The following is a 19,293-nucleotide window of genomic DNA, read 5'->3' on the forward strand; positions in this document are numbered from 1 at the left end:
AGCACTTGATTATTCATGTTCGTGTCCCATAGACTTTAATGGTGTTCGTGTGTTCTGCCGAATATTTTGCCTGTTCGCATATTCTGCTGCGAACCAAACAAGAGGGTGTTCGGCTCATCCCTTTTGCCTGGAGCACTTTGAGTGCTCTAAAGTATTCAAAAACACTTTCAAAATTTTGCTAAACAGTTGTATATATAGAATTATATTTAATGTATTATGGATATAATGAGCATGTGTAGGGATGAATGAAAAGATAAGCACTCAATAACTAAGGCCAGCCATACACGGTGCAAATTTCTTTCCTGCAACCATGGATTGCAGGAAAGAAATGCACACAATTCCCCATCAACACAGACAGTGCCGACAGGGGAAATCGGCAATTGTCTTCATCCCCGCAGTGTAAGACAGTGATTATTGCTAGCGAATCCGGCAGGCTGGTCAGTCGATCAACTTGATACATTCTGCCTGCCTATTCCTGCTGAAGGGGTCAAGTTTCAAACTGTGTATTGCTGGCCTAAGCCTATTATGATACTATCCTTTCTTGCAATATCAAATTTCTTTAAAATGAAATGCTAGACTATTAATCCCTACCTAACTAACTAGGTATCACTGACATGCAGATACATATTTTGTAATACTTTATTAACCACCTCAATACAGGGCACTTTCACCCCCTTCCTGCCCAAGCCATTTTTCAGCTTTCAGCGCTGTAGCACTTTGAATGACAATTGCGCGGTCATGCTACACTGCACCCTAATGAAATTTTTATCATTTTTTCCCCACAAATAGAGCTTTCTTTTGGTGGCATTTGATCACCTCTGCTGTTTTTATTTATTGCACTATAAACAAAAGAAGAGGGACAAGTTTGAAAAAGCACAATATTTTTTACTATAATAAATATCCATTTTTTTTTTTTTTAAACAAAATTTTCCCTCAGTTTAGGCCGGTATGTATTCATCTACATATTTTTGGTAAAAAAAAATAAAAAAATTGTGCAGTAAGCATGTATTGATTGGTTTGCGCAAAAGTTATAGCGTCTAAAAAATAGGGGATAGATTTATAGAATTTTTATACTAGTCATGGCGGCGATTTGCGATTTTTATTGTGACTGCAATATTGAGGCGGATATATCGGACACTTGACACATTTATGTGACCACATTTATACAGTGATCCATGCTATAAAAATGCATTAATTACTGTGTAAATGTGCGTGGCAGGGAATGGGTTAACACTAGGGGGTGGTCGAGGGGTTAAATGTGTCCCCTAGGGAGGTGATTCTAACGGGGGGGGGAGGGGACTGACCGATCGGTGTCACTATTTACAAGGGACACACCATCGGTCTTCTCTCCTCTGACAGGACGTGGATCTGTGCGTTTACATGCACAGATCCACGGTCTTGCTCGGTTGCCAGGCAATCGCGGGTGCCCGGCGGACATCGTAGCCGCGCGCATCCAGTCCCCAGTGACGCCAGCTTTTTTGTAGTGATGAAGTTTTCAAAGCATGTATTAATGCTTATTAGGGAACAACCCTGCTTTCTCAGCCATGCACTTCCTCACCAGCTTTCTACCAACGAAATTTGCAAAATCACTGTTATTGAAGAATGATAAGGTCAGCTATCTGAACTTCTGCACTAATCACCTTCTTCCCCCATACAACTTTGTGAGAAAAGGACAGTCTCTTTATGGTGAAAAAATATATACTATTGCCAGACAATTCAACAATAATCCTCCTTTTATATCTTTTAACATCTGTTTAACATTTTTATGTATGTTATTTAGCTGTGAAGGGCCACCCTTGTGTAAATATGCAAAGTCGTGTAACCACTGCTGGGATCAAAAGGTACCCCCCACAATTTTCATTAGCTTACAGATGTTACCTAAAGCACCAGAGCGCAAAGAGAACTTGTAGTTTTTACCCTTATGTTGGTGGTAGGTTGCAGATGAACCCTAAAGTCACCTTAAACCTGAAAATTATTTTATCAGGCGACTACCAGGGCACCAAAGTTCAGGCTGGGCTTTGACTTTCACGAGTTTTCCCATTGTCGACTGGTTTCTGGTTTTCCCTATCAGTTGCTAATGTTTGGCTTTCCAATTTCATACATTCTCTACTCTTGGCATTATCCTCCAGAATCCCTTCTTTTCAATTTTGTGACTTTCTATTGAGTAACTGACTTCACGGCTCAGTTCTGAATTTTTCAACATTAAAATAAAACTTGCAAAATCAAATTTTCCTTTGCAGTACAACCTCCCAAGTTTGAAGGGCATGTATAGTGGTTTTGTATATGTTCTCTAATTATATGGTAAGAGAAAACAAGGTAAATATGAAATACTGCACATGATTCTTTACTATCTTTTGTAAAAAGCCTGTTTACAAAACCTCATTAGCAGCAATTTGGGAGCTTGCATCCCTTATAAAACTACTCCATCCAAGGTTAATCAAAATGAGTCTCAATCCAGGCAGCTACTTCTGTGCTATTTAGGTATCCCATAGTGTTCTGGGAATCCTTTGTCATGTAACACATTTAAAATTTGTAAAACACAGCATTGTATACACAAAATAAAAAATAAAGAAAAAAAAATACCTAAAACCCTGGTACTTTTATTTTAAATGCTCCCTCTTAAAGCAACCAACCCGTATTTCACTTTTTGAAGCACAGGTCTCATCTTTACATGAGGGCCGCAAGAAATTAGAACATTTTCACTGAAAGTTTCCTTTACTATGTAAGCAACTGTACATTTAATTGTAATCTCCATATTACAATATATAAAGACATACCTGCACACATTAGTAATATCTGCACCAGAGTAACCTTCCATGTTATGTGCTATGCTTGCAATGTCAACATCATCTGCAATCTCCAGCTCTTTAAGGTTTATTCGCAGAAGCTCCTCTCTTCCTGTAGCTGAAACACAAAGGTAGCTTTTTCATATGTGTATCTTGATATATGCGATACATCCATCTTCTTCTCTCCTCCTCCCCCCATTCCTATAGTACTTGGTAAAACCTCCCTTTCCCTTACTTAGTACCCATTCTTCTTTGATTGTATTTTTTGTTCTATATTATTTGGCATGTTTAAAATGCTAATCAATAGGTTTATTGATCACACTTTATATTACACGTAGAAAATCTATGCATTTATTTGAACTAAAGATGTGATACGATGCATTGTTACAGTTCCCAGCCTTAGTGGGTAACCTTGTGTTGCCTTAAAACACTGCTTTAACAGTGGTCCTCAAGGTCCACTAACAGCGCATGGTTTCCACAATGCCAGAGGGGCGCACCACTGCCATTAAGTGCAACTTCAAACTTAACATCTTTCTTTGCTTTAGCTTAATTAAAGATCAGATTTTTACTGCCGCCTGTGTCCACTAGGAGGGAAGAGATAAAAACTTCTCCTTAGATTTCCCCATTGTCCCTGTGCCAGTGACAAACAGCTTAAAGTGACCCCATCACCACCGGTTCACTTATACAAAACAGGTCATCTGTAAAAGTATTATGTATATATGGGGGTGTGTGCCGTTTAAAAAGCCTCTGCAAAGTACTTTACACCTCCGGGTGTGCAGAATACTTGCTCCTGCTCCAGACACTGTTTTTTTCCATGGTCTCATACATCACCACAGGATGTATGAGCCAGCTAGAGGAACCACAGGGGGTGGGAGCAGGTATTAGATCCCTGGTGCCCAACCTGCGTCCCTCGGACTTCAGCAGTCTGTAGTGGGGATGTTGATTATGGTAATAGCAGTGATCTCTACTAGCCTCATGTTGAGTTCCCCCTGTAGCTCATAAGTTGACAACCACTGTATTAAACTCATCTGATGGTCGAATACTTACAACGGCTGGGGAGTAAAGCTATGGAGTGGCGAAAGTCACTTTAACAGATAATGCCCTAAAACAAAATGGCTTTAAAAAAGGTCATTTATAAGTTTAATATTTTACTTATACATGTAAAAGATCTGCTTAATGTAGATAATCTTGTTGAAGTGTGTAAAAAAAACTCTTCAAATAGTTTGTAGTTATATACGCATATAGAACTGCCATATTTAATTAGGCTCAATAATATTTTTAACAGAGGAGTCCATCATACTAAATCAGAAATACAATACTTTTTACAAGCTCGAATACTAATGATCAAAAACAAAAAACAAAACACATAATTCCAAATCTCTAGTAGTGGCAGGTGTGGTACTGCAAAATTTCATACTAACTACAGGGTAATGGAATGTAAATTCTTTTCTCCAAACGTCGTCTCAAAGCTTCATCAATATCCCATGGAAAGTTTGTAGCTGCTAGAACCATTACCATTCTAGATGGGTCCTCATTCTCAGATGTACCACCTACACCTAGGATAGAAAAACAGTTTAAGAAGACAGTACAAACAATTACTTTTTCTTAAATTTTTCAGCATATGGTAAAAAACCTAAACATTGTCTGTATTAAAACAGTACCCCAAATAAAGAAACCTTATGTCCCTAAGGAAAAAAAAAAAAAAGGGTGAAATTATAGTGAGAATTTATATCAATGTGTGTTACCATTTTTAAAAAAATCGGATTTTTGTAATCATTGTAAATCTTTTTTTAGAGTGTATTTAGGGACATATGAACCTAAACCTTTGGTTATACTGTCATCTATAGGAGGACATTGGTAAACAAAGAACTGCAGGCCAGCCCAGGTTAACCCCTCTATTATGAACATGCTTCAGTTTTGTAGCAAAGCGGTACAGAGAGCATGATCAAAAAGAGAGGGGCGGGACCTGTATCCCTTAACGAACTCCCAAAAAAAAATAATTTTTCCGGTGAGTACAAACATCTATTTTCTTCTTGTTCATTGAGGGGCGTAGGAATTTAAAGCTCTGTGACATCCAAAAGTAGCCTAAATGAGGGATACACTGCAAACAACTGCTAAAGCCCCCCCAAAAAAAACAGAGAACTGGGGACTGCCAAGAAGATTGAATGGTCCACTTAGAAATAGTGGAACGAGAAGCCAGAGCACGAGCACCTTTACAGGGTTGACCCCAAATTACAAAAAGAACAATCCTTAAGTTAAAAAAAAAAAAAAAAAGGAGGGACAGATATTCTCAGTTGGATCTACTTCCAGACAATAGAGGGAAATTGTCCTTTTGCTGAACTGGAGTCTGACAGAGGGAAAAAGGAACAATGTCCTGGCTGAGTTTAAATGCCAATGCCCGTAATTAACCCACTTACCAACCAGGCCAATTCTGACATTTCTCTCCTACATGTAAAAATCATCATTTTTTTCCTAGAAAATTACATAGAACCCCAAAACATTATATATGTTTTTTTTAGCAGAGACTATAGAGAATACAATGGCGGTCATTGAAACTTTATCTCGCACGATATTTGCTCAGCAATTTTTCAAAAAAACAGTTTTGTGCTTTAAAAAAAAAATAGTAAAGTTAGCACAATTTTTTTGCATAATGTGAAAGATAGCCAACATGTCACGCTTCAAAAATATGGGGTCAATAAGACCCCCCATCTCACCTCTAGGCTGGGAAGCCTGAAATCCCAAAGAAAAAAAAAAATATATATATCTTGGCTTTCCAGCCGAGGCGGCGCCGTTTGTTTGAATGCAGAGGCCAGGCGTGACGTCATAACATCGCACCCGGCATTCGACGATCATAGAGACTCCGGCGACCATCTGGTCCGCCAGAAATTTCTATGGTAAATACCCGGGGCCGGCGGATTCGTTCTCCGACTCACCGATCACAGCGGTGAGTTGGTAGAAGCACCGGAGAGCGGCGGGAGGGGGAGGCGGCCCCCCTCGCCGCCTGTAAGAACGATCAAGCGGCTGACCAGCCGCTATGATCCTTCTTACAGTGCAGGGAATCGCCGGCTGAAAAAGCCAATATCTGAATGATGCCTGTAGCTTCAGGCATCATTCAGATATCCCCCCACAAAGCCCAGGACGTCATATGACGGCCAGCCGTCGGCAAGTGGTTAACTGTGATTGAACATAAGGTTTAGTAATTTAAGTAAACTTATCATCTGTGATAAGAATTATGAACAGTTCTGGGTGGAGCGACCATATGATAAAAAAAGTAGAGGTGGTTACCATCCATCTGCACCAAAAGCTCTGCTTTAACTCTCCTGCTGGCTTCATGCTCTTCTGAGGTGCCTCTGCGGCTGCAAATTGAGTCAATCTCATCAATAAATATGGTCGTTGGGGCGTAGAATCTTGCCTAAATGTAAAAATTGCAGTTAGAATAAGAATATTTTAAAACCTAAAAAAAAAAAGTAAGCTTTATAGTTGGACTCTATACAAACAGTTGAACAAACCAGAAAACATATTTAGGAGCAGTTTTACCTGCCAAAGAATTTGCATATATGTTTTTGTCAATGTGAACTTGGTGCCAAGTTATGAATGCTGCTCAAGCTGAGGAAGCCAAACTCTTGCAGTCACAAGGGAAAAAGGTGCAGGCTGCCAAAAGTTGCTCAACCGAAGCGATATACGTATAAAATCAAAGAAGCACCACACTCCCGTCCCGCCAACATAGTGTAGGCTTGAAAAAAACCGTAGCCCATGAATATCCGCTAAAGCCATACCACCTGATATGTTTCATGCCTCCCACCGGAGCTTAATCATAGGGTAGGGATACCCTATGATTAAGCTCCAATAGGTGGAGCGAAACATGTGAGGGGGGGCGTGGCTTTGGCAGAAACTTATGGGCAGCGGCAGTTTTCAGGTCTACACTAGGTTGGCTAGACAGGAATGCGGCGCTTCTTTGATTTTATACGTGTAAGTTTTTGTCAACTCGGGTTGACCGTCTCAGAAAGTGCTGAGATTTAGACAACCCCTATGGACAGCACAGCAGGCCTGATGCTTAAATGCAGTAGATAATTTAAGTAAACAAACCTGAGTCACCTCCGTGCCCTTAGCTTGCTACTAAACAGTGAAATGCAGCAACAAACGGACGATGTCCCGTCTCTGCTTTTATTCCTCTATGATCATGTAGCAGAGCCTAAATGGTTTATAGCATTGCTTCCTAGTCTGAATGGTGCTGTACAGGGTATTGCAAGAGGCTATAATCAAGTCAGGTATTTACACTAGTTTCTAAAAATGAATTGCAAGTTTTAATCCTGTATACATAAAATGCATTACTTTGACATTCCAGTTCTTGTAAAATGAGGCAATCACTGGATGTTTCCTTGTATGATAGCAGCTTCATAAAGCAAAAAATAAAAATAAAAAAATCATTGGGTAAAGCTAGTAGGTTATCCTCATTAAACTGAGTAGTCCTGTTTTTTTTTTTAATGGGGGACTTAATGGGGTCTATGTATAAACAAAATTTGCCTTGTGGAGGTCTTAAAGTGGATGTAAATCCAATTCATGAAATGTGAGCTGGGCACATATACAGTATCTCACAAAAGTGAGTACACCCCTCACATTTTTTTTTGTAAATATTTTATCTTTTCATTTGACAAAACTGAAGAAATGACTTTGCTACAATGTAAATTAGCTAGTGTACAGCTTGTATAACTGGGTAAATTTGCTGTCCCCTCAAAATAATTTAACACAGCCATTATTGTCTAAACCGCTGGCAACAAAAGTGAGTACACCCCTAAGTGAAAATGTCCAAATTGGGCCCAAAGTGTCAATATTTTGTGTGGCCACCATTATTTTCCAGCACTGCCTTAACCCTCTTGGGCATGGAATTAACCAGAGCTTCACAGGTTGCCACTGAAGTCCTTTTCCACTCCTCCATGACGACATCACGGAGCTGGTGGATGTTAGAGACTTTGCGCTCCTCCACCTTGTGTTTGAGGATGCCCCACAAATGCTCAATAGGGTTTAGGTCTGGAGACATGCTTGGCCAGTCCATCACCTTTACCCTCAGCTTCTTTAGCAAGGCAGTGGCCATCTTTGAAGTGTGTTTGGGGTCGTTATTTTGGAATACTGCCCTGCGGCACAGTCTCCGAAGGGAGGGGATCATGCTCTGCTTCAGTATGTCAAAGTCCATGTTGGCATTCATGGTTCCCTCAATCACCTGTAGCTCCCCAGTGCCGGCAGCACTCATGCAGCCCCAAACCATGACACACCCACCACAATGCTTGACTGTAGGCAAGACACCTATCTTTGTACTTCTCACCTGGTTGCCACCACACACGCTTTACACCATCTGAACCAAATAAGTTTATCTTGGTCTCATCAGACCACAGGACATGGTTCCAGTAATCGATGTCCTTAGTCTGCTTGTCTTCAGCAAACTGTTTGCGGGCTTCCTTCTGGGAAGACGGCCATGCAGATGAATTTGATGCAGTGTGCGGCATATGGTCTGAGCACTGACAGGCTGACCCCCCCGCCACCCCTTCAACCTCTGCAGCAATGCTGGCAGCATTCATATGTCTATTTCCCAAACACAACCTCTGGATATAACGCCAAGCATGTGCACTCAACTTCTTTGGTAGACCATGAGAGGCCTGTTCTGAGTGGAACCCGTCCTATTAAACCACTGTATGGTCTTGGCCACCATGCTGCAGCTCAGTGTCAGGGTCGGGGCAATCTTCTTATGGCATAGGCCATGTTTATGTAGAGCAACAATTCTTTTTTTTTTCAGATCCTCAGAGTTCTTTGCCATGAGGTGCCATGTTGAACTTCCAGTGACCAGTATAAGAGAGTGAGCGCAATAACACCAAATTTAACACACCTGCTCCCCATTCACACCTGAGACCTTGTAACACTAAGGAGTCACATGACACCGGGGTGGGAAAATTGCTAAGTGAACCCAATTTGGACATTTTCACTTAGGGGTGTACTCACTTTTGTTGCCAGTGGTTTATACATTAATGGCTGTGTGTTGAGTTATTTTGAGCGGACAGCAAATTTACACTGTTATACAAGCTGTACACTCACTACTTTACATTGTAGCAAAGTGTAATTTCTTCAGTGTTGTCACATGAAAAGATATAATAAAATATTTACAAAAATGTGAGGGGTGTACTCACTTTTGTGAGATAATGTATCTGCAGTGTTGTGTTCTCTCTCTTGAAAGCACTAAGTCCTGTGCGTTTGTGCTGCCCAGTTCTGTTATCAGCCCGATAACGTCTGGCAAGTTCTCCGAGATGGCAGCCTGGACTGTGTGTCAGGGGAGGTTGCTATAAATAGGTTAGCAGACAGCTTGACTTGTAAAAACAGAGCTGTGAAAGCATTTTCCTTCTGCCAATGTGGAGGGGGGTGAGTGCCTTTCCTCCAATCAGATGTCACACAGAGTATGTCAGAACGAACGACACCTATTGCTGAATGAGGAAGTGAAAATTCTTTAGAATTCTTACATTGGTTAAGAATATAGCAAGATGAAGACAGCAGATATGCAAGTAAAACCTATGTAGGGAGATTGATTTAATCTCTTTGTATCATCTGAGGCTGTTCACTTCACTGGGTATATGTGAGGGTTTACATCCACTTTAAGCATTCACACAGGCACAACAAATTATTACTATATGGTTTGCAATATGGTTATGTTCTGACTGCAGTATTTTTCTGAAGTACCTCAATCAAAAAAAAGAAAAAATGAATTACAGCATTGTTGCCATTAGATGGAGCTGACAATCATAGAAGATAATCACAATATACTGATTGTAAACCCAATTCATGAAATTTGAGCTGGGCACATAGCTGCAGTGTTTCCTTATCTCTCTCCAAAGCACTATGTCCCGTAGCTGTCTCTTGCTCCGTAGCTCTGTTATCGGCCTGATAACGTCTCACACGTTCTCTGAGACAGGAGATAGAAGTGTGTGTCGGGGAGATTGCTATAAATAGATTAGCAGTCAGTCTACCGTCTCAGCATTTTCATTCTATTAAATGTGGGGGGTGGGGGGGTGCGCCTTTCCTCCAATCAGCTGTTCCTAGTATAATCCAAGCCTTCTCTAACAGTCCAGAATGGGGAAATGAAAATTCTTACCCAATGTACGAATTCTAAAGAATATAGTAGGATGGAGACAGAAGATATACATGCAAGAATTATGTAGGGAGATCGGTTTCATCTCTGTGTATCATTTTAGGCTGTTCACTTCACTGGGTATATGTGAGGGTTTACATCTACTTTAAGACTTCAATGCAGCATTTTTTTTTTTTTTTTTATACATAGAGCCTAATGTGTATGTGAATCAAAGCTTTTTTTTTTTGGTTTTAGTTAGTGGGGATAGAATAAAACCATTGTCAGGTTTTTATTGCTACCAAGGACTATATAAAAGATTTCCCTCGTGTTATTGCCAGACACAACAGTTTCACCAATCAGGAATTAGAGCAACACAGACAGAAATGTACTCGCGGTAAAATCATTTTTGCTCTTTTCAATGGAAGATGCAGCTCAATGTTACATCACCTACTGGGTATAGTGCCAACTGCAAGTGTAGGACACCAACTACAGCTGAAAAAATAAATGACAACCCAAGAGCAGACCCTGCCATGAAACCACCAATGCATCGACTTTCACTGCCCACCCACTCTTTGCTCTTGCTACAAACCTCCCTTTTAATTGAAGTTCAACACCAGAAGATTGAAATCTGGCAGAATTCTTGCAAGGCTTCCAGGTTAAGGTCCCGCTCTCCCTGATCCAGAATTTTTTAACAGAAATAGGTCACTTGCCAGATTTCTATCCTGGTATGTGTACTGTGGACAGAGCTGACACATGACTCCCTACCCAGCTTCCAGCACTGCTACAGCGCTCTAGTTTCCCCCCTCCCCAATGGTTTATGTTGTGGACAATGTGTCATTGTCCAATTATTACCACACAAGGTGTCCCTTCAGGAGGTGCATCCACGAAGCAAAGCCCATCTAATCACTTGAAATTAGATACATTCATGGATAGCAGGGACTCTTCCAGGCTCCAAGAACCCTGAATGGACCAGAGACCCAGTATTCCTCCCCAGGATGGCCTCTGTCATTACTATTTTCCAGCACAGAGAGAGAAAACTTCCCAGGTAGCAGCAGGGGAAAGCTGAATGACAAAATTGAAGATGACTTAGACAACTTACCTTGATCTCTCTGTCCAGAGAGTGAAGACTGCTACCGCGATAGCCAAAAACTTGCACACGGTGTCAAATGGATGACCACCTGCAAGCATGCAGTAGGGAAAACCTGAAGTTGTAATTTCTGTAGTTTTTCCATTGAAAGGAACATTTGACTTGGCTGGTATCCAAGACCAGCGCTTGGTATGCCAGACAAAGTGAAAAAGAACTTGTTCCAGTTTGGCGGTATTGGCCACCACTGAACTGTCTTGTTCTTCAGTTGTACAAAGCGCCCTTCACATGAAGGTGCAGATCATCTAAACCAGAACTATGTCCTCCAATGGAAAAAGAAGAAAATGCTTTGTCTCAAACAGAATAGGGGACGATTAGAGCCCCATTCAACTTTCTATTCTATTCTTGTTAGACTTTATGATTACAGAATTTGTTCAGTTTTAGCCACTCCACTCTTTTTGCTTGTGTTTTGGATCACTAAAAGAGCGAATGTCTTTTGAGTTCACATACACATTCCTTGACATTATAGTCATTGGGAACACTCACCTTGTAAAAAAAAACAAAAAAACACATGCATTTTAAAATTGAAATAAAAAACGCAAAAAACATTTGTGTATAGATATATAAAAAAAAAAAAATTACATACATACCTTTTTTATAAGTGATCACGTTCCCTCGGGGGTGTCAGGACAAGTCTGATCATTGTAAGCCCCAGCACAGCTAGAGAACTGACCATAATGTGTTCTCCTGCCTAGGGTGGTTAGTTTTTAATAGAAAAGCATAGGGACTGACAGGAACACCAGGGATTTCATACAAAGGAAGCAATACAAAGAACAGAATATTTTCTCATACATGTAACAGCAGGCATAGATTGAGAATATGAAATGTTGGTTTTACATATTCTTAAGATGTAGAATGACACCTTGGAATTTAAGAAGACTACCAAATGATTACAAGCCTTCATAACCCTTTAAGAGCAACGCAACCCTTCACTATTAGGGCCCTTTCACACTGGGGCGGGCGTCGGCGGTAAAGCGCCGCTATTGTAAGCGGCGCTTTACCGTCAGTATGCGGGGGCGGTTTTACCCCCCGGCTAGCGGCCAAGAAATAGCCAGAGGCGCTTTGCCGGCGGTATAGCCGCGGCGTCCCATTGATTTCAATGGGCAGGAGCGGTATACGGTATAGAGCGGTATACGGTATACAGCGGTATACACTCTGCTCCTTCACCGCTCTGAAGATGCTGCTAGCAGGACTTTTTTTACCATCCTGCCAGCGCATCGCTCCAGTGTGAAAGCCCTCGGGGCTTTCACACTGGAATGAAAGCAGCGGCACTTTCGGGTCGGTTTGCAGGCGCTATTATTAGCGCAATAGCGCCTGCAAACCGCCCCAGTGTGAAAAGACCTTTACATTCCCTTCATCTTGCTTCATAGCCAGGAGGAGGTTCTGGCATTATTTGAAGTTGACCTCATTAAACATAACATTGATCATTAAGAAAAAAAAATAAAAGGTTTGCTTCACCTATCTACAAACACATTGTTCCAGAAGTGCTTAAAGAGATTGTAAAGCTTAGTTTAAAAAAACAAAAAAAACACACATTATACTTACCTCTTCTGTGCAAGGGTTTTGCACAGAGTGGCCCCAATCCTCCTTTTCTGGGGTGCCCCCGCAGCGCTCTTGGCTCCTCCACTTCGAGTGTCCCCACGGAGAGCAGCTTTCCATGGGGGCACTCGTGCAAGCGCGTTCCCGGAGGTTTGCTGCTGTGTCCATTGACACAGACAGCAGACCTCGGCCCTGCCCCCTGACTCATGTGTCACTGGATTTGATTGACAGCAGCGAGAGCCAATGGCTCCTGCTGCTATCAATCTATCCAATGAAGACCCGAGACAGCGGCTGAAACTGCTGTGCTCGTCCCCTTCGCTGGAACGATCAGGCTCAGGTAAGAAAAAGGGGAGGTCTGGGGGGGTGCTGCAGCAGAAAAGGTTTTTCGCCTAAATGCATAGAATAAATTAAGGTGAAAAACTGAGGGTTTACAACCCCTTTAAGGCATCCAGGGCTTTAGCAAAATAGAGATGGTCTGAAAGGTTTTTGGAGAGCAGTAATGCCTTCTGCGTTAACCTTCTATGAACAGTATATGAACAGAGTGTTCAATGCTTTTCCTCTGTCTACTCATTAAATGCAAAGGTTATCAAATTCAGGAGATGCCTGCAAATCCTAGGCTGTCAGGTAGATGGACTACGTTTTCATCAATCCTTACATAACTCCAGCATTGGCTCACAAACTGCCAAGCAGACTGCACCACTGGGTCTGGAAGTAACCCAAGAAGTCACAAGCTAAAGCCACGGAGATTGCATTGGAATAATAGAGCAAGACCAGAAGCCTCAGATGCCTTATTCATGCATATCTACATTAAAAAAGGAAAACAGCAGTTTCTTTTCTAGTATGGCAATTTCCCATGGCAGTAGCCTCTTGTAGTATGGCAATCCTTTGCAGTAACAATCACTCTTTTTGAAGTGATGTTTTTTTAACCTTAATCCAGAAACTGCCTACGGCCAGCGTCTCTAAAAGTATGGCAAGAGTATACCAGAACACGCCAGCAATTATCTTTTAACATAGCAATTTTCGGTAATGACAGTCTATTACAATAAGACAGTCTCTGTAAAAGTGGTAAAATAAAGGTCAGTTCAAGTTTTGGGGCACTGGGTCCAGGTATGAGTCTACAGACACAGCCCCATCCCACTGCTAAAAAGGCATAACGTATACACTCACCGGCCACTTTATTATGTAAGAAAGGGGATTTAAGTGACTTTGAACATGGCATGGTTGTTGGTGCCAGACAGGCTGGTCTGAGTATTTCAAAAACTGCTGATCTACTGGGATTTTCACGCACAACCATCTCTAGGGTTTGCAGAGAATGGTCCGAAAAAGAGAAAAATATCCAGTGAGCGGCAGTTGTGTTCGACGAAAATGCCTTGTGATTGCCTTTGTTGATGTCAGAGGAGAATGGGCAGACTGGCTCGAGATGATAGAAAGGCAACAGTAACTCAAATAACCACTTGTTACAACCAAGGTATGCAGAATAGCATCTCTGAATGCACAACACATCGAACCTTGAAACAGATGGGCTACAGCAGCAGAAGACTATACCAAGTGCCACTCCTGTTAGCTAACAGAAAAACCGAGGCTACAATTTGCACAGGCTCTCCAAAACTGGACGATAGAAGATTGGAAAAACACTGCCTCGTCCGATGAGTCTCATGACATTCAGATGGTCGGGGCAGAATTTGATGTAAACATCGCAGTACGGATCCATCCTGCCTTGTATCAACGGTTCAGGCTGGTGGTGGTTTAACCCGGCAAATTCGCCCCTTGCTGCCCAGGACAACATTTTCAGCTTTCAGCACTGTCGTACTTTGAATGACAATTGCGCAGTCATGCAACACTGTACCCAAACTAAATTTTTATCATTTTCTTCCCACAAATAGAGCTTTCTTTTGGTGGTATTTGATCACCACTGGGGTTTTTATTTTTTGATAAACAAACTAAAAAAGAAATTTTTGAAAAAAATTTTCTTCGTTTCGGTTATAACATTTTGTTTTCCCCTTCACTGATGGGCACTGATGAGGCGGCACCAATATGTAGAATTGATGAGCACAGATAGGCAGCACTGATAGGTGTTACCGATGGGCACAGATTTGCAGCTGTGGTGGGCACCTCCCATGGGAGCTGCGCTGATGATCAATGTGCCGATTATCAGCACAGACCCCCCCTCTGACAGGGAGAGCTGCCGATCAGCTCTCTCTCTCAGCGTGAACCGAGGAAAGCCATTTACTGGCACTTCCTGGTTCACGCGATGATCAGCTGTGATTGGTCCCAGCTGATCACATGGTAAGGAGTCTCCGTCAGAGGCTCCTTACCACAATCGGAGATGCGGGGAGTCAGACTGACATGCCGCACCAGCGATCGCCCCTCGCTGTGCGCCGGCATGTTATCCTGAAAGATATCAAATGACGTCCAGTCAGGATAACAGAACCACCGCACGGCCGTCATTCTGCTATAGGCCGGGAAGTAGTTAATGGTGTGGGGGATATTTTCTTGGCAAACTTTGGGCCCCTTAGTACAAACTAAGCATAAGTTAAATGCCACGGCCTAACCGAGTATTGTTGTTGACATGTCCATCCCTTTATGACTACAGTGTACCTAACTTCCGATGGCTACTTCCAGCAGGATAATGCACCGTGTCACAAGACTCAAATCATCTCACCACTTGTTTCTTGAACATGACAATGAGTTCATTGTACTCCAATGGCCTCCAGTCATCAGATCTCAATCCAATAGAGCACCTTTGGGATGTGGTGGAACAGGAGATTTGAAAATCTGCAGCAACTGTGCGATTCTATCATTTCAATATAAACAAAAATCTCTGAGGAATGTTTCTAACACCTTGTTGAATCTATGCCACAAAGAATGAAGGCAGTTCTGAAAGCAGAAGGGCTCCAACCCGGTACTAGCAAGGTGTACCTAATAAAGTGGGCAGTGAGTGTATATTCTGTATGTATGCATATATTACAATTAGTTTATGTGTGAGTATATACTGTGTGAATATGCACTTGTTTATATCATATGCATACACATGTTGAAGTGTGTATGCAGGAATACTGTTGGGTGCAAGATGTTAACATTTATTTTTCTAAAAATTAGGGTTGCACCGATACCAGTATCGCTACCAATACTAGGCATTTACACAAGTATCAGTACTCATGAAAATGCACCGATACTTAAAACAGATACCTTCTGGCTCAGTTGTCAGCAGGATTATCCCACTGACAACTGAAATGTGCACAAAATGAATGCAGCAGTTATCAGTTGTTAACCACTTGACGACCGCCTCACGCCGATTTACGTCGGCAAGGTGGCACGGACAGGCAAAATCACGTACATATACGTGATTTGCCTTCCGCGGGTGGGGGGTCTGATCGGACCCCCCCTCCGGTGCCCGAGGCGGTCGTCTTTTGTCCAGCGGCGATCAGAGGTGAGGGGGAGGCCATCCGTTCGTGGCCCCCCCCTCGCGATCGCCGCCGGCCAATCACATCATTCCTTTGCTGCTGTATGCTAAACAGCAGCAAAGGAAATTATGTCATCTCTCCTCGGCTCGGTAATTTCCGTTCCGGCCCGAGGAGAGAAGACAGGTATGTGAGTGCACAACACACACACACACACACACACACACAGTAGAACATGCCAGGCACACAAAACACCCCGATCGCCCCCCCCCGATCCCCCCCAATCACACACACCCCCCCCCCCAATCACACACACCCCCCCCCCCCCCCCCCCCCGTCACAAACTGACACCAGCAGTTTTTTTTTTTTTTTTTTTTTTTTCTGATTACTGCATTGGTGTCAGTTTGTGACAGTTACAGTGTTGGGACAGTTAGTATTAGCCCCTGTAGGTCTAGGATACCCCCCTAACCCCCCCTAATAAAGTTTTAACCCCTTGATCACCCCCTGTCACCAGTGTCGCTAAGCGATCATTTTTCTGATCGCTGTATTAGTGTCGCTGGTGACGCTAGTTAGGGACCTAAATATTTAGGTTCGCCGTCAGCGTTTTATAGCGACAGGGACCCCCATATACTACCGAATAAATGTTTTAACCCCTTGATTGCCCCCTAGTTAACCCTTTCACCACTGATCACCGTATAACTGTTACGGGTGACGCTGGTTAGTTCGTTTATTTTTTATAGTGTCAGGGCACCCGCCGTTTATTACCGAATAAAGGTTTAGCCCCCTGATCGCCCGGCGGTGATATGCGTCGCCCCAGGCAGCGTCAGATTAGCGCCAGTACCGCTAACACCCATGCACGCAGCATACGCCTCCCTTAGTGGTATAGTATCTGATCCGATCAGATCTATACTAGCGTCCCCAGCAGTTTAGGGTTCCCAAAAACACAGTGTTAGCGGGATCAGCCCAGATACCTGCTAGCACCTGCGTTTTGCCCCTCCGCCCGGCCCAGCCCAAGTGCAGTATCGATCGATCACTGTAACTTACAAAACACTAAACGCATAACTGCAGCGTTCGCAGAGTCAGGCCTGATCCCTGCGATCGCTAACAGTTTTTTTGGTAGCATTTTGGTGAACTGGCAAGCACCAGCCCCAGGCAGCGTCAGGTTAGCGCCAGTAGCGCTAACACCCATGCACGCACCGTACACCTCCCTTAGTGGTATAGTATCTGATCGGATCAATATCTGATCCGATCAGATCTATACTAGCGTCCCCAGCAGTTTAGGGTTCCCAAAAACGCAGTGTTAGCGGGATCAGCCCAGATACCTGCTAGCACCTGCGTTTTGCCCCTCCGCCCGGCCCAGCCCAGCCCACCCAAGTGCAGTATCGATCGATCACTGACACTTACAAAACACTAAATGCATAACTGCAGCGTTCGCAGAGTCAGGCCTGATCCCTGCGATCGCTAACAGTTTTCTTGGTAGTATTTTGGTGAACTGGCAAGCACCAGCCCCAAGCAGCGTCAGATTAGCGCCAGTACCGCTAACACCCACGCACGCACCGTACACCTCCCTTAGTGGTATAGTATCTGAACGGATCAATATCTGATCCGATCAGATCTATACTGGCGTCCCCAGCAGTTTAGGGTTCCCAAAAACGCAGTGTTAGCGGGATCAGCCCAGATACCTGCTAGCACCTGCGTTTTGCCCCTCCGCCCAGCCCAGCCCACCCAAGTGCAGTATCGATCGATCACTGTCACTTACAAAACACTTAACGCATAACTGCAGCATTCGCAGAGTCAGGCCTGATCCCTGCGATCGCTAACAGTTTTTTTGGTAGCTTTTTATTGAACTGGCAAGCGCCAGCGGCCTAGTACACCCCGGTCGTAGTCAAACCAGCACTGCAGTAACACTTGGTGACGTGGCGAGTCCCATAAGTGCAGTTCAAGCTGGTGAGGTGGCAAGCACAAGTAGTGTCCCGCTGCCACCAAGAAGACAAACACAGGCCCGTCGTGCCCATAATGCCCTTCCTGCTGCATTCGCCAATCCTAATTGGGAACCCACCGCTTCTGCAGCGCCCGTACTTCCCCCATTCACATCCCCAACCAAATGCAGTCGGCTGCATGAGAGGCATTTTCTTTATGTTCTCCCGAGTACCCCTACCCAACGAACCCCCAAAAAAGATGTCGTGTCTGCAGCAAGCGCGGATATAGGCGTGACACCCTCTATTATTGTCCCTCCTGTCCTGACAATCCTGGTCTTTGCATTGGTGAATGTTTTGAACGCTACCATTCATTAGTTGAGTATTAGCGTAGGGTACAGCATTGCACAGACTAGGCACACTTTCACAGGGTCTCCCAAGATGCCATCGCATTTTGAGAGACCCGAACCTGGAACCGGTTACAGTTATAAAAGTTAGTTACAAAAAAAGTGTAAAAAAAAAAAAAAAAAAAATATATAAAATAAAAAAAAAAATAGTTGTCGTTTTATTGTTCTCTCTCTCTCTCTCTCTCTATTCTCTCTCTCTTGTTCTGCTCTTTTTTACTGTATTCTATTCTGCAATGTTTTATTGTTATTCTGTTTTATCATGTTTGCTTTTCAGGTATGCAATTTTTTATACTTTACCGTTTACTGTGCTTTATTGTTAACCATTTTTTTGTCTTCACGACTTTGAATGGTTATGCCAGAATGATGCCTGCAGGTTTAGGCATCATCTTGGTATCGTTCTTTTCAGCCAGCGGTCGGCTTTCATGTAAAAGCAATCCTAGTGGCTAATTAGCCTCTAGACTGCTTTTACAAGCCGTGGGAGGGAAAGCCCCCCCCCCCCCGTCTTCCGTGTTTTTCTCTGGCTCTCCTGTCTCAACAGGGAACCTGAGAATGCAGCCGGTGATTCAGCCAGCTGACCATAGAGCTGATCAGAGACCAGAGTGGCTCCAAACATCTCTATGGCCTAAGAAACCGGAAGCTACGAGCATTTTATGACTTAGATTTCGCCAGATGTAAATAGCGCCATTGGGAAATTGGGGAAGCATTTTATCACACCGATCTTGGTGTCATCAGATGCTTTGAGGGCAGAGGAGAGATCTAGGGTCTAATAGACCCCAATTTTTTCAAAAAAAGAGTACCTGTCACTACCTATTGCTATCATAGGGGATATTTACATTCCCCGAGATAACAATAAAAATGATTAAAAAAAAAAAAAACTCTTCTAACCACTTGAAGACAAAGCCCTTTCTGACACTCATTGTTTACATGAAAAAGTTTTTTTTTTTGCAAAAAAATTACTTTGAACCCCCAAACATTATATATTTTTTTAAAGC

At 43.0% G+C, this 19,293-nt stretch overlaps 1 protein-coding gene across 3 annotated transcripts in view; it reads right to left on the reverse strand.

Moving 5' to 3' along the window:
• The window catches only part of KATNA1 (katanin catalytic subunit A1), a 73,155-nt gene that overhangs the window by 5,212 nt on the left and 48,650 nt on the right, over window positions 1-19,293 (reverse strand). For all 3 annotated transcript variants that reach the window (XM_073627449.1, XM_073627448.1, XM_073627450.1), the window contains exons 8-10: window positions 6,072-6,198; window positions 4,208-4,342; window positions 2,778-2,904 (exon numbers count right to left, since the gene is read on the reverse strand). In XM_073627449.1, coding sequence (XP_073483550.1) covers window positions 2,778-2,904; window positions 4,208-4,342; window positions 6,072-6,198 — 389 coding nt within the window. The remainder of the gene's footprint in view (window positions 1-2,777; window positions 2,905-4,207; window positions 4,343-6,071; window positions 6,199-19,293) is intronic.

This window comes from Aquarana catesbeiana, linkage group LG04, assembly GCF_042186555.1.
Source record: "Aquarana catesbeiana isolate 2022-GZ linkage group LG04, ASM4218655v1, whole genome shotgun sequence".
In the NCBI taxonomy this organism is placed as follows: domain Eukaryota; kingdom Metazoa; phylum Chordata; class Amphibia; order Anura; family Ranidae; genus Aquarana; species Aquarana catesbeiana.